Genomic DNA, 27,960 nt, shown 5'->3' on the forward strand with positions numbered 1-27,960 from the left:
TAGCTAGGACCAGCTCCAGACGTCACTAAAACCAGATGACTTCACATGTGTCTGTTGACTCAGTGGTAGTGTTGGTCGCAGTGAAGTAAAAACGTTGCTGTTAATAACAATAAAATACAGTTCTTGCTTTTCCTTTGAACATTTGAATGAGTTGCTAACTTTCAGAAAGCAATCCGGTTATCTTTGTAACATTAACGCTAACAATAAAATGAAATAGAGGGGGTGGATGAAAATCGGTCTACCACCACTTTAAAAAAGTTCTACATAAATACTCTTTTATACCCTGTTTGACTTTAAAGTAGGTACATTGGTTTTAATACAGTGAATACAAGGATGCTTGTTCTGTGTATTTTAGTGTATACCTTGATGTCACTGTGTCTGTGTGTGTGTGTGTGTGTGTGTGTGTGTGTGTTTGTGTGTGTGTGTGTGTGTGTGTGGCTTTGGATAAGCAGAATAACATCTAATGTAATGTGTGTGTGCAGAGCTGTCGGAGGTGCTGTGGACCATGGTGATGCACCTGGGTCTGTCCTCCCGCAGCGGAGGTGGGTTCTTCGGCCTGTCCATCATCTTCGGGGCCTTCGCCACCCTCACAGTTGCCATCCTGCTCATCATGGAGGGGCTGTCAGCGTTCCTGCACGCCCTGCGTCTGCACTGGTTAGTCACACACACACACTCCAGTATGACTTCACCCCCACCACTCCATGCATTCCATTAATTGTAAAGTATTTGTGTGTATTTGAGCACATACTCACAGGCCATTAAAACACACACTCAGCAGGCTGTCAGTGTTCACCTCCTGATCCACAGAACTTTGCTAAAGCTGCTCTTCTTCACTTTAACATGCACATGAGGTATGTTGGAAAAGAAACATTCCTGACCCACAGTGGTTCCAAACTGAGAGAACAGGCCTCCAGATAACCTCACACCCATCAGCCCCATCGCCTCCTAGCACCACCTCCACCCTGCTGATCCAACTAGTGTAAACTGCACTGACAGGCTGGGCAATGTAAAGAAGTCATTGATTCACCTGCAGCAGCAGCAGCAGCACACTTATGGGATAATTATTACGAGATGCAGCCATGCAGTAATAAAACATGTGTATTAACGGGTACTACAAGGCATTCATCTTGTCAGAAGGTAGCAGCTGTAGGCTATACATGAATCATATTAATGAAAAAAACAGTGTTTCAAGCTGTGAGACGTAGTGCTGATAACTCTGAGGGGGAGGTGTTGTAAATGTTCTGTATCCTGAGGGGAAACATCCCTTTCTGCATAGTACATCATTAAATAAATCCAGTGATTTACAAGTTATTCAGTGACTGTTTTTTACAAGCACTGAGATGCTATGTGAGATGGTTCTTTACTACATTCTCTGAGGGAGAGAGGTGGTGGAGCGAGGGACTCAATCGATCCACATTGTATAAAATGATTTATATTTAAATGTCTTAATTACCTCTAGTGATATGCTGGAAGTCTCTTAAAACATGTTTTTCTTCCGCAACCTGGGACCATCAGACCTTTCTTATCCTTCATTTTGATAGTGGTGCAAGTCAAATATAAGAAATGAACAGATTAGGATAAATAATTATTGTCTTGCGACAATAAATATCCATACCAAAATGTTTGGACATATCACATTCATATTTCTCAGGCTTTACTGAAGGTGAGGCAAAAAAAACGACTGACGTGTGTGTGTCATCATGGAAAAGTCTGCTCCATGAAATACCTACTGTAGTGGAAACTACCTCTGAAGCAGTTTTGAGTTATTTGCCAGGGGTTCATACTGTATGTCTATGGATAGATTTTGGCACTGAGATACAAGAAAATAGAAGTTGTGTATATATGGGGTTATGATAACGTCTTTGATATGACAGGTGCATAGTGTAGCACAATTCTTGTGGAGTAAGAATCAAGAAATAGTGAAATAGTTGCATCCCCTTAAGACCGGCTTTTGACAAAGAGTAAATATATACATTTTAAAGGGAAAAGATGTGTTGAATAGTGAGATTTTGAAGCCTGGGTGTGTGAAATTCTTAACAAATCCTTACTTTTTAAGATATAATATCTTAATCTATTTGCTAATCCCCGCTTCAAGCAGGGATTTAAAAGGGAATTTCTTATAGAGTCGGAGGCAGGGCATTGTACATTACAATTGAAGTTGCTCAGTGGTGCATGAAACCCAAAATGTAGCGCCTGTAGATTCAAAATGTATCCGTATCTGGGCCCATAGAGCGTGCAAGGTTTACTTAAACCCCGCCTCTGATCTCCCACTTCCTGCTCAGTCAAATGAATAGAGAGGGAAAATAATTTTGGAATCAGCTTGTAGTGCATTTAAGAACCTAATGATTCAAATTAGGGCCATAAAAGAGTTCGGACTGGGTAGTTTATTTAGCTGAAAAAAATAATACACTTTCTTGCCCCATGTAAGTCAAGGGGCAAAAGTATTTTTGTTTAGTACCACCGCTTGGCTCCTATGAAAATTGGCTTCAACGGTCTTTATGCTAAGCTAGGCTAACCCTGCTGACTCCAGCTACATATCTAGAAAAATGCACATACTATTTTGTTCATAAGATTAGTTAAAGTAGTGTATGGTTGATCATATTACAAAAGGTCTATATTTTAGGACTGAATTAAAGGACTGATATTATCCAGTATGGCAAAATAGCATTGAGATCCAGTGCACCCTGCTGCATATCAGTTTGACAGATCAGTCTTATTAAAGCTTTTAAGTGGAAGCAACAAATGGGTTTTCCTCTCATCCTCCCGGTCTGGTTCCTGCTCGTAGCACAGAGCCTCACGTCATGACTCCGACAGGAATAAACAAAGAGAGAGAGATATCCTGTGTGTTTTTGTTGGATGGCGTTAATGCTTTCTTGCTCGCACGGCCGGTTGTTGTAAGTAGGGTTAAGTAGAACTCGTCTGTCTGTCCTCTGTCCGTCTGTTGCTCCTGTAAACGAGCGCAAAGTGATTTGACCACCTTTCAAATATGAGCTCAGCTGTCTTTTATCCACACTGTGTTGACCTTCCAAGAATTCTACAGTGTTGTATAATCCACCCTCTGCCTTACACATGGGCTGGCTCTGTGTTCCCGGCTGTTGTACAAAGCTTTTTTGCAGGACTGAGTAGCTGAGTGTAACCAGAAACAATATAAATGCAGTCATTGCAGAATGTGTAAGATTAAAAAGCTTAAGATTGACTCAAGCCCCAACAACACACCCCTGTCTGATTATAGGCAGCTGCTAATGTGTGGCAGAATCAAGTGGAGGCAACAACAAGAACTCTCATTAACTGTAAGAAATACAGATATTTTTTAGCCACACTCATCTCCATGGCAACATTTGTTAGTGTGTATTGCATAATCAGAATAATATTTCATGAGTTGGTGGATGCCAAAAAGATATGGTTTCCATGGCAATGTTCACCAAAACTCTGTACACTGTTCACCTTCCTCTATTAGTATCCTCAGCACTCCTGTGCTACATTAGGATTGGTCACTGTGCAGGGAAAAAACATAGAAAAATATCTAGTGGTCCTTACTTCTTCACTACAGTCGCAACAAACGTATTTTCATGATCTCAAATATGTGAGCCCAGGTTGAAATCAAAGAGAAGTCCAAATCTTTTGAAAGATGGATCAAGGCATTGTTGGCTTTGGCCTGTTAATGGAATTTACTATAATAAGAAAATACAAAGAATCTCCATCATCCTTTCATTAGGCTGTAGGTGTAACCATGCTAAAAAGGCTAAAAACAGTTCCATTGGGAGAAAAAAAAAAATGTCCAAAACACATGCAAATGAAGAAACGTTTATACCAACTTGACAAAACATGTGCAGCGTTTACTCAAAGCACTGCAAATATAAAACAGTTCCACTCATAATGTAAGTGTTTAGTGGCTATTGTAGCGCGTTTGGAGGGGTCGCCCACTGTACGTTAAACACTAAGAAATGCAGTTGTTATATTGTTATTCTTATAAATCATTATTGAACCATGCTTAAAAATACTTTGATCTCCATAAGAAAAGAGATGTTTTGTGCCAGATAATAGCCAAAAGCTAACGTCCATCTGCAGTCTCTGGGCACACATAACTGTCAACAAACATTAAAACAGTGCCTATCACACTAACAATTCAAATGAAGACGTGTACAAATAAAAATACTATGACATTTGTCCATATACGTAAATATTATTTTGCAATTAATTTGAACATAGCATCTCACATTACAGTAAAGGTAATGTTGGCAAGACTGGTGGCCAAATGTCAATTTTATAGCACTCCAAAGTGTGAGCAGGTTTTAAGATCAGCTGGAAGCAAATTCCTATGTTTCATGCACTCAAAACTATTTCAAACCTTGAGTTAAATAAGTGTATTATGTAAACAGGTTCCACATAATTGTATTAGGTTAGTTGAAAGCAATCATATTAAGTTTATATACAAAATAATTGATTCAACTAAATAATATTGCTTTCAATGAACTCAATACGATTATGTGGAACCTGTTGAAATAATATATTTAATTAAAGTCAGCGTTTAATTTTTTCAGTGTGGCCTTGAATAAGAGAGCAATTATGGCATTATAGTTGTGTGTAGTGTTTATACTCAGGTAAAATATTAACTGCAAACACAGCTGCACAATGAATGCAGAATTTAAAGTTCAAACCACATGAAATCTGTTCATCTCAGTGCTTCGGCATACACACAATGACTATATCTGATCTTTTCTCACATGAGTGAACGGGTTTCTCTTCGGCGGCCCACATGAGGAGGCTGTGGTAGCACAGTCAGCTCTCAGACTGCAGTGTGTGTGTGTGTGTGTGTGTGCGTGTGCGTGTGCGTGTGCGTGTGCGTGTGCGTGAATGTGGGCCACTTTGTTAATAAAGCAGCAGTGTGTCGGCTCCACAGCTCTGCGCTAAGGTTAAAAACAGTAGTGGAGCATTTTTCACAGAGGTGAGTGAATGGAAATAGTCATGTTCAAAGTAAACAGCAGGCTGCTCTTCACACACACACGCTGATGAGTTATCTGCGCACACACACCGGAGTAAGTCATAACACTGAGTGGGTGTTACTGTAGGAACGAGCATTTTTTTCCACCTCCACCGCTGTGTGCGCGGGCAGATGAGAGGATCTCTCATTTCTTTCCTCTTTTTAAGTGCTGCCCTCTCACAGCTCGGGCAGCCAAATATTTGCCACAACGGGGAGACATTCCTGGGCACTCCCCTCACTCTCACAGGCCCGGAACCAGCAGGAACTCAAAATGTTTTTTCCTCTCAAATGAAGACGTCAGAAGTCAGTGTTTAAGAATTACAGTATCCTAACTGTGGATGCAAGTACAGTAAGTGAGTTTAGGAAAACCTTCTTACAATCTGTAACTGGATAAAACCAGATCACATTGAGCTTGAGCTTAGTTAACTCTGGCTTTCTTAGGATCATTTTATTCAAAATAAATGGATTGGCTCTTAAGAAAGATCATTTCTAGTATTAGAATGTAAACTAGTTACATAATTTCATTGTGATTATAGTAACGTAAACATCGGTGGGATGATGTTTACGTTTTAAGATGATTTATTTAAAAACCTCATAGTCAAAGTTGAGGTTGAGGTTGGTGAGTGCAAAATGAACAGAATCTAAAGCACCAGACACCCCAGAGTGCATTTGTTTTTAAACTGACAAACGTTGTCACATATTCATTGCATATAATGTTTCCTGAAGGAGCATGCAGCACATTACAGTCGAGTTTGATATGAGAGGGTCAGTGGCAGACTGCTCCGGCTCTCAGCAGCCATATTTGGTCACATAACAATCCAGGCTTGTGCAGACTGATTACTTATAGATGTCTAGTGACCCTCACAGCTCTTTTTCACTGCTCTCGTGTAAATGTCTGAGGCTTTTTATTCTCTACAAGCTTCAAGAAGAGTTGAAGGATGTGTAAAGGTCAACTTCCACTGGCTAAGCATCTGGTGTGTTCACTGTGGAACATGGAGCCAGAAATATGTTCCTGCATGTGGAAAGAGTTCCACTTGGATTTCCCCAAAGCTGCTCTGCGCTGCAGCTTATCTGACAAACCAGTGTAGTGATTCTTCAGACCTACTTTGCTACCACTTAATAAAAAGGAACTTTTATAAAAGGTTAATGACTGTACTGCTTTATAGACAACATAAAAGCCAACACAATACTTGTGTATGTCCTTTCCATTTGACTTGTAATACACTAATACTGTAGATGTCGGTAATTCACAAATGGCTTTCTGAATTCCTAATAATCCATCAAGTCTGCAGTTAGACATATTAATAATGCATTCGTTAAGAGTTATAACCTCTTAGTCTCAAATGGTCAAAATCAGTCATCAGCATTGACACTCGGCAACCCAAAATTGATTTACTGATCAATTGAATTTGAGGATATGATCTATTATTTATTTACCATTCAAAAGTAATAATTTGCAACCTATAACAATCCCCTTCAACTTGTGCAGGTACAAGTCTTACTGAATGTTATAATGTTATAACTGTGGCATAACAAACAAGCTCAGTCTGACCTCAGACACACATGGAAACAATACCCATGTTGCTGCTGGAGCATGCCATGTTCTCTGTGGTACATCCTGTACTTCTGTGAGCTTTTTTATGTCCACACAAAAGCTTTGGTAGAATTACTTCCAGCCTGTGTGTGATTTCACTGAAAAACGAGGCCGGTAACGGCTGTTTATTAAAATCATATATCAGCCCGTCACTGTCATGTGACGCCAGTAAGACACAGAGCCACTGTATGCTGTGCACAGGGTAATTCAGTTTTTGTGTGGGAGGATTTGACTTTGACTTACTTTCATGGAATGTGCCCTGCCTTGGGATATAAAAGCCAAATGCATTTCATCATCCTTACATGTCTTCACCCTGACAAGATTCATATCACTGAAGCAGTCTTATTGGAAGCATACTGATTGCCAATTTTGTCCAAAATAAAATGTCGGCCTTTCGGATAGCTTACCAAAAAGGTGGTTCAGACATCGTTGTTCCCCTCAGGATGCATTGGTAGAACTTTTGATCTTCTGACCTTTCATCTGGTTCAACATTTGTTCAATACTTCAGATTACTACCAAATAGGAATCAGGAATCTTCAGTGAAAGCATACAGTTGAGGCCAAAATTATTAGCCCCCCTTATTGGACAAAACCATTGATTTCTCCATGGAAATGACCATTAACAACAAGTGTTTATATTGTATTTGTTTCCAAAATAACAAAGACAAAATGTCCACTAAGTTTGATTAGGATATTTTTTTCATACACTGAGTTGAAACAAGAAAGGGCAAAAATGAGACTTCTAAAATGATTAGCCCCCTGGCCATTAATAGTCAATAGTATACACTTTCTGAGCCACAACCGACAACAACCTCTTAGAGTAGTTCTTTACTAGGTTGGCACAGGTCTCCTGAGGGATTTTGGCCCATTCTTCCATTGCAAATTGTTCCAGCTGGTCCAAATTGCGTGGTTTCCGAGCATAGACATTCACTTTGAGCACCCGCCACAGATTCTCAATAGGATTGAGGTCTGGGCTCCAGGACCTAGGATTTGGTATCCTTCAGGAACTGTTGGACCAATTTCGATGTATGCTTTGAGTCATTGTCTTGTTGGAAGACTCAGTGACGACCTAAGGCTAGACTACCAGCAGATTTCTGCATATTATCCCTCAAAATTTCAACATCATTTTCTTTTTTTATTATGCCATGCACCCGAACAAGGCTCCCTGTGCCTGAGGCTGCAAAACAGCCCCACAGCGTGATGCTCCCACCGCCATGTTTATCTGTGGGAACTGTGTTCTTTGGGTTGAAGGCCTTTTCCTTTCTTTGCCAAACATAAGCAACATCCATGTGCCCAAACAGTTCCAGTTCAGTCTCATCAGATCTAAGCACAGACTTCCAAAACTCATCTTTTCCTTTCAAATGTTCACGGGCAAACCTCAATCTGGCTTTGATATGCCGCTCTTTGAGTAAAGGGGTTGTTCTGGGACGATGGCCCTGAAGCCCATAACGATGGAGAGCCCTCACAACTGTGTTCCTTGAAACATCAACTCCAGAAGAGGCCAGGTCAGCAACAATCCTCTTGGCAGATGTCTGGGGCTTCTTGCTGACATCTCTGACTATTTTCCTCTCTAGAGTTCTTGAAATCTTGCGCTTACGACCACGCCCAGGTTTGTTTCTTACAGAATTTGTCTCCTTGTTCTTGGCAATGATGCAACGTACAGCAGTACTAGACTCTGTGAAACGCTTGGAAATGGCAGTATAGCCTTCCCCTTATCAAGAGCCCCCGCTATCTTCTGTCTGAGCTCGAAGCTGATTTCCTTTGTCTTTGGCATGGTGAGTAAAAGCAGTCCCTCTCATGATGAGTTCAAATGCCCTGTTCCTTGGACTCCTTTTATGCTGATTGAATGTTCAGGTGCTGTTAGGAAGCAAATTGACTGCACAGGTGTGGTTTGAAAGCTGATTGGTTAATTAGGTGTGTTTTGAAAGCAAAAATGAACATGGGGGGGTAATATTATTGACCACCCCATCATGGGGGCTAATATTTTTGACCACCCCATTTTTCACTATATTTGATATAAAGCAAGCCTAAAACTGTATTTTATATTCCATGTTACGTTTGGTTGTACCAAGTTTTACCAATACTGCAAACCTTAGGAAGAATTTTAGGAAAATGTCCCATAATTCCTGGGGGGCTAATAATTTTGCCCTCAACTGTAAATACCAAACCCTCCTGTAAACATGAGGCTGTCTCTTAGCTATCCTGAGGAACCACACTATTATGGAGCATTATGAAACATTGGTAGCCAGTTATTGCTATCATCTTTTTAACAAATTGTTTTTATTCAGCTTCTTCCAATCAAATCTGTCTACGGAACTTTTTTCGAATTCAACATTTTCAATTTTGTTTATTCATTCAATTAGGCCAAGACTAGATCGTACATTTCATCCTTATCTTCCCTAAGGGTTTCACGCTACTATAATTTTCAACTGTGATAGAATTATAATAATTAAAAGAGTAGAGTCAATACATCTTTGGACACGCCCACAAAAAGGAAAAAAAGGTCCTATAGGCACAGAAAATGAGATATGTTTTCCTGATTAAATAACGTCTGTACAAAAAACCATTTGTAAAGACGTTATTAGTACAGTATGTCAATAATCACATTCTCAATCACATTTCAAAATAAAAGCGCTCATGATTTTCTTTAACGTATAATAAATAATTGAAAATAAATTGCAATAGATCCCACATTATCTTACAAGTGTTACTTTCTTACCGTCTGAACTGCCTCACCCTGATATAGACTGTGTGTTTAAAGTCAAGCACTCTGACTAGTTCTTAGAAGTAACCAGAAGCCGTTGCCACTAACAACCCCCTCAGGTATTCCAAACCTGTGCCAAACATTTTGCTTTCAAGGCAGCTTGTGTGCTGATTGCTGTATGCATGGGTAACAGTGCTAAAGCTGTAGTAGTCTAGAATAATGAAGTATATGTGTTTCTCATATCCTCCTCCATGGTTTGCTAGGGAGAAGTGTAGAGATCAGTGGCTCCAGTACAGACCCCTGGCGTCCAAGCGGAGGTGTTTGCCCTCTCTGCATTGTGTCACTCCATTGTGTATTCTATCACATCTTCCCTTACAGTCTCTAGTATGACCATCAGTACACCAGTGGCCTCACATAACTTAAAGCTCTCCATACATTCAGGCATTCTTCTTCTTCTCACATGCCCAAACAGTTGCCAGGCACTTGTCTTATTTGGCTTAATGTGCATCCTATAACAACACGTCACTGGCTTTTACTCATCCCCATGCAGTGGCAGTCACATACCACCCAGCCTGTATGGGCAGGGACTGTGGTTTGTTTATTTGTTGACATCATGGAAACAAGGACTGGTGATAATTATAAAAAATGCTTTGATGTGCAACTCCACACAGTTTTGGATCTAAGAGGTTCTTAAAATGCTTGGCATCAGTCGAGAGGTTGTGTATGACCTGGAGAGCTGATACAGCATAGGAGGCGGGGGCCTTTTCAATCCTAGGAATGGCATGAAGCCAAAATGGTCTGATTACATTCTGACCACAAAAATACCTGTATCGCCATGGATCGGGGTCCATAAGCCCCGCCTCCATTCTTTTGAAACCTGCTCATTCAATCGAATGGTGAGGGAAGATAACTCTTAGGCTTTTAGAGCATGTTACAACTTTTAGGAGCTGATGATTTGAATAGGGGTGATTCTAGTGGCCATTCTGGGTTCTTGATTAATCTAAAACAAAATGATAAGCTGATTCACTCTTTCCCAATGTAAGTCAATGGAAGAAACTCTTCCTAGGCCTAATGATTTCACAGACTGACACTAAAGTACCACAGTTTGGCCACTACAGACATTTACTCCATAGCCCTCACTCCAGCTGCATACCTTTTCCATGGACTGTCAATCTACCTTCTACCAGATAGAAACAATCTGTGGGTTTAAAATGAAAGTTGTTGACACAAGAGAGCATAACCATGATCCAACATTTGGTAATATAGATGATATGTCTACAAAACAATATGATAAATCCAAATACATCCATGATATCACTAGTTCATCGAACAGTTGAACTATAACCTCCAGACTCCCAACAGGGGGAAGGAACGAGGGTTCAGGGTTTCTTTTAGTCATGTTAGTCTGATCTAATATTTTCCAGACAGATAATATGCTTGATGGACACAGGTGTGTGAGTGACACCACTATCCTGATCGCTGTAAAAAGCCTGGAGTTCAACAAACAAATGATAAAACTTAACAGTAAAAAGGGTTACGGTATGCTTCCTGGGCAACCGTGAAATTCAGTTGAGATGTGTATTTTTTACGGTATATTTCTGAAAAAAATGATACATTGTAAACCTGTTTCTGGTTATTATCCAGAGTAAATATGATTTAACTACACTTATTAAACCCCAAGTCTCATCACCTATCTCTTCCTCCTTGTCGTCCTCCCTCAGGGTGGAGTTCCAGAACAAGTTCTACTGCGGCCAGGGCTTCAAGTTTTTCCCCTTCTCATTCGAGAGCATCCTGGATGGACGGTTTGACGAGTAACCGGGCCTCAGCATGAGCCAGCAGAATCCCCCCCCCCCCTCTCCTCCTGTGTATGTGTTTGTGTGTGCATGAACCAAATTGCAGCCCGCTGTCATCCTCTAGTGGTCATTTGTGGAACTGTTATTGTGTGTGAGCTATATTGGGGTCCTTGTGAAGGGTTTTTCCAGCGACCATGTGCCAGGCTGTACCCATACAGGAGCATCTATTGCTGTGGCACAGTACCATCACTGTTCCCAGCATTCAGTCTGTTCACCTCAGCAGCAACAACATCTCCTCTGCCAACATCTATACCCCTGAAGCTCAATGTGTTTTGTGATGGTATCCAACATATACTGCATGTTCAGCAGAAAAAAACCTTTTAAGATTCATCTTGTGAAAACCAACTTTTATTTTACTCCTGTGAATTCAGATAATCTACTCACCACCTTTGTAGAAAATCCTGTGGTTGACTTGAGGTTTTACTGTTGCTCTGTCCAAACAAAATCATCAGACAGTCCAGGGGAATAACAATACATATAGGAATAACACAAGATGGAAGGACTGTCTTATCTTGAGGTCAGATGAAATGTATTTGAGAGAGGAAATAAAATTGCATTATTAACCTGGTTTTATCCAATGATATACTGACTAGGTTATGTGGCAAACACTCAAGAAGTGAAGTATTTCCCATGAAATGTCATACAAAGACACTATAAATCCAATTATAAAGAATCATAGTATGGACCACATATATGTGTTGCTTTTATCGTCAGTGTTAAAGTGGCAGAAGATCAGGAATGTCCTTGAAGAGATAAGACAGGGCCCCTGTCACGTCCCTCTGCTCATTCGGTGTTATTGGTGTTGTAACCCGGTAGAAGAACTGAAGAACTGCATTTAGACAAAAGGGAATTGATTGGAATCACTGACAGTTGCTTTGGGAACACTATTATCAAAGACTTGTGCCACAACTTCGTTCATCTATTGTTTTTTTTGTTTTTTTTATTGTTTTTTTTTATGTACACTACTTTTTTAAGCATATCTGAGCTTTACTTTTAAAATCAGGCTGCAATACTTTGAACAAATTACTCATTAGGAGTTTACATAAGGCAAAGATTTAAACATCTCTATTCTGTTCAAACTGAGGCACATTAGAATCATAACAGCATCGAGTTAGTCTAATGTAACAGTTTTCCATTTTTATGATTTCTTTAGAAGTGTTTAATTTGTGTTTTTTATTTATATTTGCAACGACACATGCAACTGATGTTGGTCAGTGACAGTGATGTGGAAGGTTTAGTGTTTGTGATCAATAATAAACAGACCTGGGGATTCACCTTGTTTCCTGTGTTTTTATTGTTGTGTTTATCTATCCAGGCAAACAGGTTTATTTCAACTGCTCCACTGTGTCACTTTGTAGTTTCCAAAAGTTCAACAATGCAGCACACACAGCAATAATTTAAGAAACACGTCCCAAACAATCCCTTGCAAAAACACATGTTAGGATTCATTCATTGAGCTATTTATTTTCAGTACTGGGTTGCTAGCTTTTTAAATAATCTAAAAACGGTTTTATTTAATGGTTGCGCAGAGAACTAAACATTGTTATGATATCTGCTGTATGCCGTGATCACAAGGCGGACTGCTGCTGAAGCTCTGCGTCATCACGGCCGGCAGAGGGCGCTGAGCTGCAGCTGGGAGAAACAAACAACAATCACAGAGCGGGGGGGGGGGGGGTCTGCGTCAAGCTCACCACAGTTAGCTCAGTCAATACCGGACATTATCAGAATAAAAGCATACTACTCCTTTCGACGGAAATTATAGGAAATGTGAATCGGCCTACATGTTGTTATTGTGCAGTTAAACATTTGAAACGATAATAACGATGTATCTTTCTTAATAATACTTAATTATATTATCAAAACACCCATTTCCACTCACAGCGTTTGTTAGCATTATTTTAGTTTTGAAAGATCGGAAACGCATAGTTATTATCAGTGCTAGCTTGGTTTAGCTCCCGACAAGAGTTTTGTGGTTTGTGGAATGTTTGGTTTACCAGAAGTAGACGGGCTGATAGAGAAAGTAACTTTGTGCTGGTCTAACTCTTCGTTATAACTTTCTCCCACCGAAGAAGGGAGAAAAGGACCTATGAAACTGGTTTAGTTAGGTTTTATTTAAAGTCACTTCGGAACAAAAAGGAATAGCGAGCCCAGAAGTGGATCCGGTTGCATTAGGTTATCATTCAACATCTTCAAAACTGTTTTTCCAGTTAGCTAGTTGAGTTTCAGTAAAGCCAATGCTTTTGCCATTCTGGAAAAAAGACGCAAAATGTCTCTTCTGATATTTCATGGTAAGTGCTGCTGAGAGGTACCAGTGTTTTTCTTTCAAAGCTGTTTTTTCTTCCACGCCGAACTCCACTTTAAAATCCTTCCATTAACAGAGCGATGGTTACAGGCTTACTTTTGGGAACTGTGGGACAAGTGGGTAGACCGTATAGAAAATAAAACTATACTAATCTTCAACGGCTTAGATGTTAATCACCAATCGGCATATATTAAAAATAAAAATAAAACCTTTTATAAAATACTTTTTTCTCTTAGAATTCACACACTTCAATATTCCCCAGCCGTAACGATAAGCCCCACCACATCTAAACGTAAATGTAGTAAAGATGAGCATATGTGCGGGAGAGATACTTGTGTCTTTTTGACTCTTAAACACACTTTTTAGGTGTTGGCATTAAATAGTAAAGCATGGCTGCTAGTGGAAGGGAGGCTACAGTGTGCCCTTTAAACAATGGTTAGAAGTGGCTCTTTTGAGTTACTGGACATTATTTGATGTACATTTGCAGCTTGTATTCGTTATGAGAAGGTATCAATGGTAAATTTGCTCTTAGGTCAAACTGTGGATATTTAAAAAAAGTTTGTTTCTATCCATTCTGATTAGAAATAATAATAATGATGATGTTAAAGCTTGTCCACAGTAGACAGGCAAAATCCTATCATAAATCCTCTTACAGCGCGTGCAGTATAATCTAAATCTCATTAATCCAGTCATATGCTCCTTAAAACCATAAACATTAACATAAAACATTACAATACAAAAAAATATTTCTGCACATACAATGCTTCTACGAGCCTCATTTTTAATTTCATATGCAGTGATGAGGTTTGTGGAGCTTTAACTAATAATTATTATTAATTTCTGACTAATTTGTTTATTATTTTTCAACCAACTTTCTGTCTTTGGATTAGTTTTTAAATTGACTGATTGTTTGAACCCTTGTTGTTGGAAATAGGTTTGTAAAGAAGAGTTAAAACCATTTTCTAATGATTTGCAAAAATAAACAAAATTGTGGTTTTTCATGTTGTTTGTTGTGGCCACATGTTGCTTTTGTATCTCTACATTGTGGTTTTACTAGTTTTACTTCATTAAAGATCTGAGCACCCTGTCCACTGCTGAATACTGCTTGTGTCGGTACCCTGCTGAAGTACTCTGTTGTCTGAATGAATATAAAGAGTATGAACAGGCCTCCTAAATACTTGTTTGCTCCCCTTGTTCCTGTGCAGGTTTCCATGTGATGGTGTGAGGATGGGTCAGGGTAGTGTCGGCAGTGGCTGCAGCCCTGGAGGCTGATGAAGCCGCTCCACCGGCCAGTCAGGATGCACATAGCTTCAGTGGGTGTCAGCAAGTTCTGCTTCCTGTTCTCCCTGGCGTTCTGCGGCCTGCTGCTCCTGCTCATCCCGGCCCTCAAACCCCCAACCCGCACGCTGGACCTGCCCCAGCCCCGGCCACAAGTCCGCCCTGCACCGGAGGACCCATCTCACCGTGTGCGGTCTCCAGGAGGTTCAGACCATTCAGATGAAAATGACTCAGCAGGGTGGGGCAGACCCATCCAAACTGAAGGGATCACAAAGGAGATCCACGGTCCCAAGAGAGGGACGGACTCCAAAGAAGGAGAACTCGCTGGGGGAAAGGGTGGTAGAGTTTCAGGGTCCAGGTCAAGGGACCTGTTGGAGTTAAAGGACATTTTTATTGCAGTGAAGACTACCAGGAAGTACCACAAGTCCAGACTGGAACTGCTGATCCAGACGTGGGTTTCCCAAGCTAAAGAACAGGTGAGGAGAGATATATCGATCAGTTCATCACAATATGGTTCCATTGAGAGATGATAAACCATCAAAGTCAATTATTTCCCAGCTCTACTGAGCAGTGCTGTTACACTATTGGAATAGAAACTGACTTTGAGAAGACAAATGATTTGTTTCATCTGCAATTCTGAGATTAGGGGTGCTTCCACCATATTCTATGAAATATTATGTTTTCGAATAGTTTTCGACATTTCTTTTTCGGTTGTGGTTTCAAACGAAGCAAATTGCATTCTTTGTTGTTTGATTGTAAGACATGGCAATTAATAAGGCAGTTGGCACACACTAAAAAAGACACGCTTGATTTGTAATGATCTGATCTAACTTCTATCTGGAGTTGCAGCCCTGCGTCATGGCCGGATAGGGTGAACTGAACACAGCGTTGCAGACGGGGCCTCCTGTATTCATATGAACGTTGGTCTCCAACCTATGAAGACATAATTGTCAGAAAGTTTAAAAAATGAGTACCAAAATCTTGCATGCTTCCATTATCCTTAAACGTCGCCTCCAATCAGCTGAGTCTCGATCAGTCACATGCACAGAGGGAAAAAAAGTGGATTAGAGTTTTAGCTCATTTTACAACTTTAAGGCCCCAATGATAGTACCACTGTTTGGCCACTACGAAAATGTGCTTCAACGCCTGACTTGGCATCATTTAATCCCAAATGAATCACATTTACATGCAGCTCCCAGTCCAAAACCCAAATTGTATTTGCTAACTGCTGTGGTAGATAAGCAATACCACCACTCTCCATAATGCCTCTTACACAAGAGCTGAACCATCCAATATGGCTGCCAGAGGTGTGTTACATGGCCCTGTATAATAATTCAACAGTTTATTCAAGATGGCAGCTGCATACTGACAACAGGTCAGAAAATTCCGAGCTCATCTTTGAATAAATAAGCACATTCCTGCAGCACAGAGACGGAGAGCAGAGAGAAACATGGAGCAGCAGGACTCCACCACTATGAGCCACTCTCCAGTTTACACAGGCTGTCGGGGCGAATTGATCTGACACTGGCCTGTGAATTCCCTGTGTCTGCGGTCTGGGGGTTTTCAGGGTGTTGTCTTATCACATTCAGCGATTCATCAGGGATGCAGTTAGTTTGACATTTAGAGGAACCACAGGATATTTATACGGCAGTAAATCTTTACTCCACCCTCATCAGCCTTCTGTCAGAACCCTATCTATCAAACCAAGTTGTTTACAAGTAGTTCAGTTTATTATTATTTAGAATTAAGAATGATCAAAAAAGCGAGTGTTGTGTTTTACTTCCACCTGTTTTTACTTCCACAACCTGAGTGGAATCTGGACATTTTGCAATATCACAAAAGTTGAGCAATTCTTTGTCGATGTTGCTAATGGAGCTAGCTAGATAGAAAATAGATAGATAGAAGTACTTTATTGATCCCAATTTGGGAAATTGTTGCGTTGAAGCAACAAAAAGATAAGGCATTGTACATTACAATAGAAATAAAATAGCATTAAATTTAAAAAAAAAGTAAAAAATATTCATGTCGGACTAAACATGTACAGGAACTATAAACAAAAAATAAAATACACAGCAGGATATTATATATACATTAAGTGTTAGGTATTTAACATCCAATAGAATATTAATGTAAAATGTACAGTGTGGTTTAGGTCTGTTATCACAGTGAAGTTATGGAGCAGAGCTGCAGTGATGCAGGAGTATAATCGTATCCAAGCAAAATGCAACTGAAATTAAAACAGACTTAAAGAATCATGTGAAGCATGTGACTTTGACGTCCACTGAAGCTCTGCTGAAGGAAGGAAAAATACTCTCCTCGTTACTCCGCACAGATCTGACCTGACATTATTACATGAAACTAACACAAATGTCATATTTGATTCCAGTTTGCACAGCTTTATACAGTTTGATTGGTTTGAGGGTGGACTGGCGCTGTTTAAATGATGTCATCTTGTTGCGCTCTCTTCTTCAACGGTTTTTTGACATGAGAACTGACACCCTCTGCTTTATATGTCCATTACTAACTCATAATAACCATATCATGTTTGGGAATTTGACTAAAATTCATTCTCTTTGCAGATTTTCTTGAAATTTGTTTCAATTTGCGATATACTTGTGTGGAAACCTGATGATTGACATGCTAGTTTTCATGCTTCAAGGGTTTTGAAGAACACTTTTTGGCTTTGGTTGAAAGTAGTACCGAGTAGCTACTCCATACGTATGACAGAAAGCACTGTGAGCAGTCTGTATTGATAGCTATTAAAGCAGTTAGTGAGTCCCACTGCTGCACAAAGAGCCTCAGTGTGAGAGAAGGAGGTTTTACAGCAAAACACTCCTCACTTCACCCAGACATGTTGGAGAGGGAGCAGTGTGAGCGTATGAACAGCTCCACTGTGAGTCTGCTCTGTTAGCTGTCAACTGTAACTAACATGTACTGGTGGGCCCGTAGCCTTTTTATTTTACTGCTCTCAGGTAAAGTCTGCCCCTTGTGATTACAGCTGCTTGTAAAATTAAAAGCGGCTGTAATGTAAATCTGTCAGTGTGGCTCTTCCAGAAGATGTCATCACATAAAGACACGGATGATGGTTATTTATGAGAAGCCCAAGGTCAGGTTCAACAAGCCTCTCAAGTGTGTCATTAGAAGGTGAGTGGGGGTTAAAGCCAGCCTGCAGAGGTCTGTCTGCCTGCTCACACTGTAGGGTTACTGTGCAGACACAAAGGCAGTTCAAAATGTGGATTAAGACACTTAAAGGAATGAAAGAATACAGTTCATACAACAGAATGACGACAGGTAAAACTCATCATTGGGAAAGCATGCTGCAAGAGCTGCAGAAGCATTATAATACAAAGGTTGGGCAGACCTCAGTTGTTCTGGAAGCTTCTTCCCTGTTGAAGACCTCTGCTCTAGATAGATGAGTGAAGAAGATCATTGATCACATCGTCTTTACTGTCAATGTAGCAGTTACACTTTCTGTCTCATGTTAGTCTAGTTGAACTTGGATTTTATTTGCACAACAGAACAAGCTTAAGAAGTATAAAAACATATCCATTAAACCTCCACATGTTTTCAGCTCGGATTGTCTGTTTGTTTGTTTATTTGTTTATCAGCAAGATTAAGGGAAAAACTACAGCCCAGATTTTCATAAACCACTGTGGACGGGTGTTGAACGTACCTAGGAATATCCCATTACATCTGGAAATGGATAACAATCATGGGCCAGTTGCACATATTATGTTTTAGTTTCATTTACATTTCGTTAACATTGTATGATTTATGCTGCTTTCATATTTGAGAACAACAGAACACACAGACATCCATGTGGTTCCACATTACCATTTAAAGCTCAGGAAAATACCACCGTCAGAAAGACACAACTCACAGTGTAAGTGATGTGAAATGTGCTCTTTCTCTACTTCTCTTCTACTTTGATTGTGTTTTGCACTATTGTTTCTGCAAGAGAAATCAATGGAGCACTTAATTTGTCCCAGTGTAAGACAATGAACGTGGTTAACAGTGTGTGTTTGTGTTTCAGACCTACATATTCACTGACGGGGAAGACAAGGAGCTCCGCACGAGGACAGGTGGGAATAAACACAGTTCTCATAGGATGAAATGTTATTACTTTGTCTGTCTAATGTGTACTACAACTTGAACTGAAATAGTGAAAGAAAAGAAAATCAACAAGTAAAACATAGGCAATATTAAAAGACAGACTCATCGGATAAACAGTTGTACAGCCCCGGAAAAAATGTAGAGACCACTTCAGCATCGGTTTCTCTGGTTTTACTATTTAAAAAGGTATGTCTTTGAGTTAAGTTATTATTATTATTTTGTATTATATTCTATAAACTACTGACAACATTTCTCTGTGTTGAAATTCAACAGACACTGGAATGGCTGCCATACATGTAGAGATAAAGATTTAAGAAAAATATGGAGTGGTCTCTTAATTTTTTCCAGAGCTGTGTGTCCAAAGCAGCATGTGGGATTAACTGTGTGTCCTCTGCTCTCCCCCAGGAGCGAACATCATCAACACTAACTGCTCAGCAGCACACACCCGACAGGCTCTGTGCTGCAAGATGTCTGTGGAGTACGATAAATTCATCGAGTCTCAGAAAAAGTGAGTGAAAGTGATCTGATCCGAGCAGTTAAGGGTTTGTGATCTTATGGTGTTTTCTTTCTTACAACAGAAAAGCGAAGGGGGAGCTTTTTATTTTGTTTCTATTACAACAATATCTTGATAACATACCACCACTCTTACCTCTGTAATCCATTTATAACTATTGGTTTCAAGCTTCCAGATGTAGAGAATTCAAGACTCAAAGGTTTGAGCTTTCCCCAGCTCCTATGTCTATCAGAAATAACAAATTGGATGGATATGAACTTTTTGCTGTTAAATTCTGATAAATCAGAGTTATTAGTTGTTAGACCTGCAAAATATGAGCATCAGTTTGAGAACCTGAGTCAATATTGATGACTGTATTACAGTGGTATGCAAAAGTTTGGGCACCCCTTAGGAAAACCACTGCATCAGTTTGTCACTTGCTGAGCTTTTGAAGCAGCAACTTCATTTTAACATATGTTATACCTTATGGTAACAGAAACATCTCAGTAGTGAAATAACTTTTATTGGTCAAACAGAAACATGTTTATGTGCATTCAAACAAAAATAGGCATGTGCATAAATTTGGGCACCCCTAAGAAATAATTCCATTAATATTTAGTATTGCCTCCTTTTGCTGCAATAACGGCCTGTAGACGCCTCCTGTAGCCACAGACAAGTCCCTTAAGCCTGGCAGGTGGTATTTTGGCCCATTCTTCCACACAAAACGTCTCCAGTTCAGTCAGGTTTCTTGGCCTCCGTGCATGGACAGCCTTCTTCAAATAAATCCATACATTTTCAATGATGTTAAGGTCTGGGGACTGGGATGGCCATTCCAGAACATTGTACCTGTGCTTCTGCATGAATTCCTTGGTGGATTTTGATCGGTGCTTAGGATCATTGTCCTGCTGAAAAATCCAACCCCGGCGTAGCTTCAACTTTGTGACTGACTCTAGAACATTCTTGTCAAGAATCTCCTGGTACTGTAAGGAATTCATGTGGCCCTCAACTTTAACAAGTTTTCCAGTACCTGTGCTAGCCACACAGCCCCATAACATGATAGATCCTCCACCAAATTTTACAGTGGGCAACAAGTTCTTTTCATTGAATGCAGTGTGTTTTTTTCGCCATGCATACCTGTTCATGTTATGACCAAATAACTCAATCTTGGTCTCATCTGACCACAGTATTTTGTTCCAAAATGCTTCTGGCTTGTCCAGATGTGCTTTTGCATACCTCATGCGACTCTTCTTGTGATTAACACTCAGGAAAGGCTTTTTGCACATCACCCTTCCAATGAGCTCTTCCTGGTGCAAAGTACGCTGGATTGTGGAACGGTGAACAACTACACCATCAGCAGCCAGATGTTGTTGTAGTTCTCTGGAGGTGGTCTGTGGCTTCTCTGTGACCATTTTCACCATCCTTCGCCTGTGCCTTTCCCCTATTTTTGTCGGCCTACCACATCTTTCCTTCACACGGACTGTTCCTGTGGCCTTCCATTTCACAACTACGTTTCTGACTGTGGAGACAGACAGTTTAAACCTGTCAGATAATTTTTTGTACCCTTCTCCTAATTTATAATGTTGGATTATCTTAGCTTTCAGGTCAGTGGAGAGTTGTTTTGAGGTCCCCATCTTGCCACTCCGTAAGAAAGAACCTAGGCCAGGCACAGCCAGCTATTACCTATGTTAAATAGCCTTTTTCATGATTGGTTCCACCTGTCTTTGTAATTGAAGGTCTAATGAGCTAATCAAAGCAATTTTGTGCAGCAACCTGTCAGCTATAAATCCGTACAGGTGTTGAAATGAATGCTATTTATAAGGGTGCCCAAACTTTTGCACATCCCATTTTTTGCATTTTATTTTATTATAATAAAACTATGTAATGCTACCCTAAGAATTTTGGTCTGGAAAACACTAAAACGTCTACATCTTTGTAGGAAAACAAATGTTGTTGCTGTGATCTTCTATTATAAAGGAAAAGCAAATTGTCATGAAATCTCAGAGGGGTGCCCAAACTTTTGCATACCACTGTATGTCTGAAAGCTCAAAAACCTTGGAGTGATTTTTGATTCCCGTCTGACATTCCGGTCTCATATCAAGGCTATCACCAAGACAGCATTTTTCCATCTTAGTAATATTGCCAAAATTTGAGCTGTTCTATCACTGCGTGAGGCTGAAACCTTAATCCATGCGTTTGTATCTTCCAGCCTAGATTATTGTAATGTCCTTTTCTCTGGTCTTGCTAGCTGTTTTACTAGAAGTATGCAGCTTGCTCAGAATTCTGCGGCCAGAATCTTGACAAAAACCAGAACATTTGACCATATAACACCTATTCTGGCCTCTCTTCACTGGCTCCCAGTGCAAGCTAGAGCTCATTTCAAAGTTATTCTCTTAACTTTTAAGGCCTTACATGGACTTGCACCACCTTACTTATCTGAGCTGATTACACTGTATAGACCAGCACGCCCTCTTCGCTCTCTCAATGCTGGTCTCCTGGTCATTCCACCAGTTAACAAAAAATCAGTTGGCTTCAGAGCATTTGCCTACCGTGCCCCTTATCTCTGGAATGGCCTTCCACTAAACGTTAAAGAAGCACGGTCAAATGATCTTTAAATCAAGACTGAAAACCTACCTTTATTCATTACGTTACTGCCTTCCCTAAAATTCAGCCTGACTTATCACCTTTTAACATTTACTTAACATTGATGTTTTTAATGTGGTTGTTTCTCTTTTCATTTGTATTATTGTAAATGTATTGATTGCTGTATGTTCTGTATTAACTGTAAAGTGTATTGGGACCATGCTTCATGGTGATTCTGCACTTTAAATAGAAACTGATTGAAAATGGATTGATTGTAATGTAAAATAGCTACAGCCACATTTTGGATATGGAAATCCTTCCTCCAACAGTGCAACATACAATATACTTTAGAGAAACAAATAGTGCAAGAGAATGGTGAAAGTGACACGATGGCAAATGCAGAAACATGAAAAATGTATACACCTAAAATATAAAATCTATGTAAACTCAAATACTGTAAAGTGTACTAAAATAGAACATAACAATTATAAATTACAGTGAAGTTTACAGCTAGGGAAGATCTGAGATTTATCACTAGAAGCAAACTGTCGGAATTAAATAAAAATCCTGTTTGCACAATCAGCTTTACACTTGTAACCATGATATTTCTAGGATTTTACACGTATAAATTCAAAGTAAGGTACAACATTGCCGTGTGCGTATGTTGCAGGTGGTTCTGCCACGTGGATGATGATAACTACGTGATCCTGCCCAGCCTGCTGCAGCTGCTCTCCTCCTACCACCACAGCCAGGACGTGTACCTGGGCCGGCCCAGTCTGGATCATCCCATCGAGGCTGCAGAGAGGGTCAAGAGTGACGGATCGGTCAGTCCCCTCCCACAGGATCAGGAGACTCAAGTCTGAAAACCCTTCCACCGCTAACAGCTGACTGTCTTCGTCTCCTTTCAGGTGTCGGTTAAGTTCTGGTTTGCAACAGGTGGAGCAGGTTTCTGTATCAGCAGAGGCCTGGCCCTGAAAATGAGCCCATGGGCCAGGTAGGTCATACACTCACCTGGTTTCTTTATGAACAGTCAACCCTGTGTGTCACGTAGCTAAAGAAGGAAGGGAAATGGGAATCTGTTCTGATTACCCTCAGACAATGTGCCTAGACCTGTCTCAGCTCCAGTCTGATTAAAGGTGTTGATGGAGACTGAAACACTGACAGTTAGGTTGAGAGGACCAGACGCTTTAGGAATGTAACATATCCAGTGGTGTAATTTAACTAAGTACATGTACTCAAGTACTGTACTTAAGAAAATGAGGTACTTAACATTTGTGTATTTTGACATTCTGCTACTTTATAGTTCTACTCCAATACATTTTTTAAGAAAGGTTGTGCTTCTTACTCCACTACATTCATTTTACACATTGAGTTACTAGTTACTTTACTTTATATTTAAATCAACCCACATTATAATATATTATTATAGGTTAATCTACCCAGTAGTATGTACAGTAATTCAAATATAACCCACTTTTATAAGTGCAAAAATCAAGTCATGAACACACTAATAATTGTTTAATTTTTTTAATATCTGGTATTTCAAATAGTCATTTTGCATGACGAGTACCTTTTTACTTTCGGGAAGTATTTTTTAATGCTAATAGTTACTTAGTTACAAGTCCTGCATTAAAAATTGTACTTGAGTATTTTTACACAGTAGTATTGCTACTTTTACATAAGTAAATAATCTGAGCACTTCTTCCACCTCTGAACATATCGGCACTGGCCCAATAGAAACATTTTAGCCATATGACAGGCCAAAAAAAAATGCTTAATATAATCCGCTTGTGATGTGAACTGATCTCTGTCCTCATCTCTAGTTTGGGGAATTTCATCAGCACAGCAGAGAAGATCCGGCTGCCAGATGACTGTACCATCGGCTACATCATCGAGGCGCTGCTGGAGGTGATGCTAACACATACACACCTCTTCCACTCGCACCTGGAGAACCTGCAGAAGCTGCCCACCGACACCGTGCTGGAGCAGGTGAGCGGACCGTGCGAAACCTCAGCGGAATCTAGCATTTTCAGAATTCTTCTGTTATTGAAAAACATATAAAGATTGAATACTTGATTTTTCCTGAGCTTTCATTGTTCACTCACTTCACTGAAGTCGACTGTGTATTTATTCTGTTCTGCAACAGGTGACTCTTAGCTTCGGAGGCTTTGAGAACAGAAGAAATGTGGTTAGCGTTGCTGGGGGCTTTTCACTCTTTGAAGACCCCACAAGGTAAGCATTTGAATAACAAGGACTGATACTAATGATATGGCCCTTCTGCTCCTTCACACTTTAAACTAAACCTCTGTAAAGTGATGCAGAGATGACCTATTTTTAAAGTCAAACCAAAAAAAGTTAGCATTGCAACGGCTCGCTTGGCAAAAAGCAATGGGATTTTTTTACTGGATTTTGGAATATTGCAGAAAATTAGCTCTGTGGTAAACGCACATTTATGATACTTACATGGTTTGTTCAGTAGGCTTTTCTCCGCATATTTACACCACTCATAGTTGAAGCATGAAACCAATCACTAAAAGTAAAAAGCTATAATTAAAGAACTTGTATATGAACTACATCACGGTCATATAGCTGCGCATCAACACCGCTAAGCTAAAGGCGGCTAATGTTCGGCGTTATGACGTTTTTATCACATGTTAAAGCTTCGGAACATTCACCAGTGGGGTATTCACTGATGTATTTTATCTCTCCACCTTGTGTTAACCACAGACCTTATTCCAGGGATCTAACCTGAGACAAGTTGTGAAAAAAAAGATTTTGAGATGAGGAAAATGGAAGTGCTAAAATGCTAATAATAGTCAATACTACACTATACTACTATAAGGTCAAAATATGGCCTTTTTTATTAAAATTACTTCTAATTCACTGAAGTGTTGAACTTCTGGCACTGTGTATATTGGCATTGTCCTGAGGCAGTGTTCAGTTATATTTGTGAGAGCTGTTTATGACTAACCAGTCTGTCTAGTTTGCGTTATTGTAGCCCTAGCTGCAGCATGAAGACATCTGAATGAGAGACGACAGATATTGAGGTGCTTCTCTAACAGCCTCTGCTCTTCTGGCGAGACCTTTCACCAGATTGGCTGTGGAGATTTGCTCTATTTCAGCCACCGTGCATTAGTGAGGTCACTGATCGCAGCCTTCAGCTCATGAGGCTGAGGTCAGCGCTCTGTGCAGTCCAGTCCAGTTCTGCCACACCAAACTGGGAAATCTTTACTGAGATGGAGCATGAATGTATGGAAGCCCATTTCCGCCACAAAAAAATAAATCATCCTTTAAGTAATTTCATAATCAATTATTATGACTCACTATCTCTTTATTTTGTTGGATGCTCATTTTAACAGGAGATAGGAAGTCATAATAATGAGATAGTTAGTCATAGTAATTACTTAATTGTTTCAATTCTGTGGAGGAAATGGGCTTCCATATGAATGTGTCCCTTTCCTGGAACCATACCAAACCAGAAACAGACCAAAAATAATCAAAATAAAAAAAGAATAAACCTAGATTTTGCAATTTTTGAGCTTGAAGTGTGCGCCTTATTATTTAGTGTGACAAAAAAATAAAGGTAAATTGCAGTTTGATTTTTTTGCAATGCTGTTGTATTAATGCTGCACATTTTCTTCACAGAATTCCCTCGACCCAAACAAAGACTTTTGTGCTAATCTGAAGTTCTCTCTCAAGTTAATCTTTCCTTGCTTCTCTTCTCTTCTCCTCCTCAGGTTTAAAACAGTGCACTGCCTTCTGTATCCAGATACTAACTGGTGTCCAAAACTCCAACATCGCCACACAACCTGAAAGCCTCAGTGTTTCCATCCTGCAGCACTGACTCCTGCTACACATTTATCCCACTGCCATGTTTGATATATGCTACAAAAAGTTCTGAAAGTCGTGTTACAGTATATGAAGGATTCTGCAGTATTATCTAGTTCCCTGCTCCGTTTCTGATGGCATGGAGTGTTCAATTGAAACCTAGGCCTTACTGTCACCTACAAACCACTGACTTTTGATGTGAGTCAACACTTTTCTTTGACTGTTGATGTTACCCTGAAGTCAATGTAAATCAGTCTAGTTTCTTTAGAATTAAATATTGTTGAGGTACTTCTAAAGGAGTCTGATTGAGATGACCTGAGATTATCATAATGGTTTGGACTCAAATCTTCATATTCTGCATGGGCGGGCACACGTTTCTTTTGTTGCTGTTCCAATTGGTTGCCTTCATTTTTTCAGCCAAATATCTCATTGTATTAGCCCCATCATTATGGTTTTACACTACTTTGTCACTTCCTGTTTGTTCCTGTCTGTAGTTACATGTTGCAGTGTAAATATGATCATTATGTATTCTGTTTAGGTTGTAGTTTTAGCTCTGCATGCGCTTCTTTAAGGCAGAGATATTTGGTTTGTTGGAGTTAGTGGAGCCAGATATTTCAACCACATCCATGACATTTGGTGTGGACATTCATGGTCCCCATTGGGTCCCCTGACCTTTTGTTGTGCAGGGTCAGCTAGTCAAAGTTTCCTGCTGACCAACCCTTTGGCACGAATTAGGTAAAAGATCTAGAACAAGAGGTAAAATGGAGATTTTTAAACTTGCAATCGCTCTTAAATGTACACTGTGTTAATACTCAGACTTTTCAACTACAGCCATTGTAAGTTTATGAGCAAAACACAACGATTATGACAGCCTCCTCAGCTGGTCTTTGGTTGAATGCTAATTAATATCTGAGCCAACACTTTCTTTGATTTATTATTGAACCCTGTTAGCACTAGCACGAGCATTAGCTATACTTCCTGGGATCACATATACAGTCAAACAAACATAAACCGAAACAGCTCATCATCTCATGCAGTTAAGAATCAAGAATGACATGAAAACAAAGATACAGGCACAGTTCAATTGTTACTCTAAGGCTGAATATTTGAACCGTGCATGCTAAACATCATCAAGATAGCATTAGCATTTTGAGCGTTAGCATTTAATCTGCAGCCTCAGATTAGATGCTTAGTCATGTTGCCTTGCTAGCTGCAGTCATACTGTTTCACTGAGTTTTGACACCATCTCTGTGATGTTGACCACTGTTACTCATTTCAGGCTTCAGGTTTGCCTCTTAGCTGACTTGAACCCTGACAATTAATTGAATCCTCAACTTTGATCTTCCAGTCCTCTACAAATCCCAAAGCTCCCTAATACAAGCATGCTTTGCTTACTGCAATTACTCTTTGGTTCCACCCACTCCAGAGACAACATTTCTGCTTGTAAAAAGTATTTCTCTAAAACACTCGACTACCTTTTTTGCACACAAGACTAGAATCCAAAATCCAGAGCATGTGTTCCACTGCAGGTCGGTGGAGAGAGTGTTTTTATAAACCCTTTACCACTGATGTATTATTGTGTTTCAATAACAATAAAAAACGTTCTGCATTGTCAAAGTTGTATTGTTGAATTGCAGAGTGGATGTTTGCATCTGGTTAGTTTGGATCAGTGAACAGAACAAACCGATGCTTCAGCAGTATTCTAGTTAATGGCATGATAATGAAATGGCTGATTTATGTGAGCTGATTAGCCACAACCTCAAGGGATCCGCCTCTTTAAACCTCTGTTAGACAGCAGATGAGTAACTGTGGAAAGGACTATAGTACACGTCTGATTTCATGAAGATAATTTAGTGCCCCGGGACTCTGCTCCTATATCACAAACTGGGTGGATATGGAGGATGTAAAAGCCAAAACCAAGGGTGTGTGTGTGTTTACTGGTGATGATCTTATCCCTGTGTGCTCATTGCCCGAGGTGGGAGAAGGACATTGTTTGAGTCTCAAAACACTCAAGCCCCAAGTCAGTCCTGAATCCTAAGACTTTGAGTTTCAACCTGAATACAAAATGATCTTTTTATCAGTTTTTCAGTAAAATTAGTAGTGTTTGTCTCCTGCAACTTGATAGAATGCCTCTGGATTGGTTGAAATTAAGAAAATAAGTTGTTTTGGTTTGGGAACATGATGGGAATTTTTGTTTTTTAAACAAAGGTCTACATTTTATTCCTTGGGCTTGGG

General features: G+C 39.9%; 2 protein-coding genes across 5 annotated transcripts in view; both read left to right on the top strand.

Moving 5' to 3' along the window:
- Positions 1-12,405, top strand: part of atp6v0a1b (ATPase H+ transporting V0 subunit a1b) — a 33,854-nt gene extending 21,449 nt beyond the window's left edge. For all 4 annotated transcript variants that reach the window (XM_063893844.1, XM_063893845.1, XM_063893846.1 and 1 more), the window contains 2 exons: positions 483-654; positions 11,000-12,405. In XM_063893844.1, coding sequence (XP_063749914.1) covers positions 483-654; positions 11,000-11,093 — 266 coding nt within the window. In that variant the 3' untranslated portion in view covers positions 11,094-12,405. The remainder of the gene's footprint in view (positions 1-482; positions 655-10,999) is intronic.
- Positions 12,406-12,901: 496 nt separating this feature from the next.
- Positions 12,902-27,342, top strand: rfng (RFNG O-fucosylpeptide 3-beta-N-acetylglucosaminyltransferase). The gene is made up of 9 exons (XM_063893811.1): positions 12,902-13,419; positions 14,639-15,187; positions 18,745-18,793; positions 19,230-19,332; positions 22,568-22,721; positions 22,806-22,891; positions 23,721-23,886; positions 24,044-24,129; positions 25,635-27,342. Exons 2-9 carry the CDS (start codon positions 14,705-14,707, stop codon positions 25,708-25,710), a joined length of 1,203 nt encoding a protein of 400 aa, XP_063749881.1. The 5' UTR covers positions 12,902-13,419; positions 14,639-14,704; the 3' UTR covers positions 25,711-27,342.
- Positions 27,343-27,960: the final 618 nt, after the last annotated feature.

The sequence above is a fragment of the Eleginops maclovinus genome, chromosome 10 (genome assembly GCF_036324505.1).
Source record: "Eleginops maclovinus isolate JMC-PN-2008 ecotype Puerto Natales chromosome 10, JC_Emac_rtc_rv5, whole genome shotgun sequence".
Taxonomy (NCBI): domain Eukaryota; kingdom Metazoa; phylum Chordata; class Actinopteri; order Perciformes; family Eleginopidae; genus Eleginops; species Eleginops maclovinus.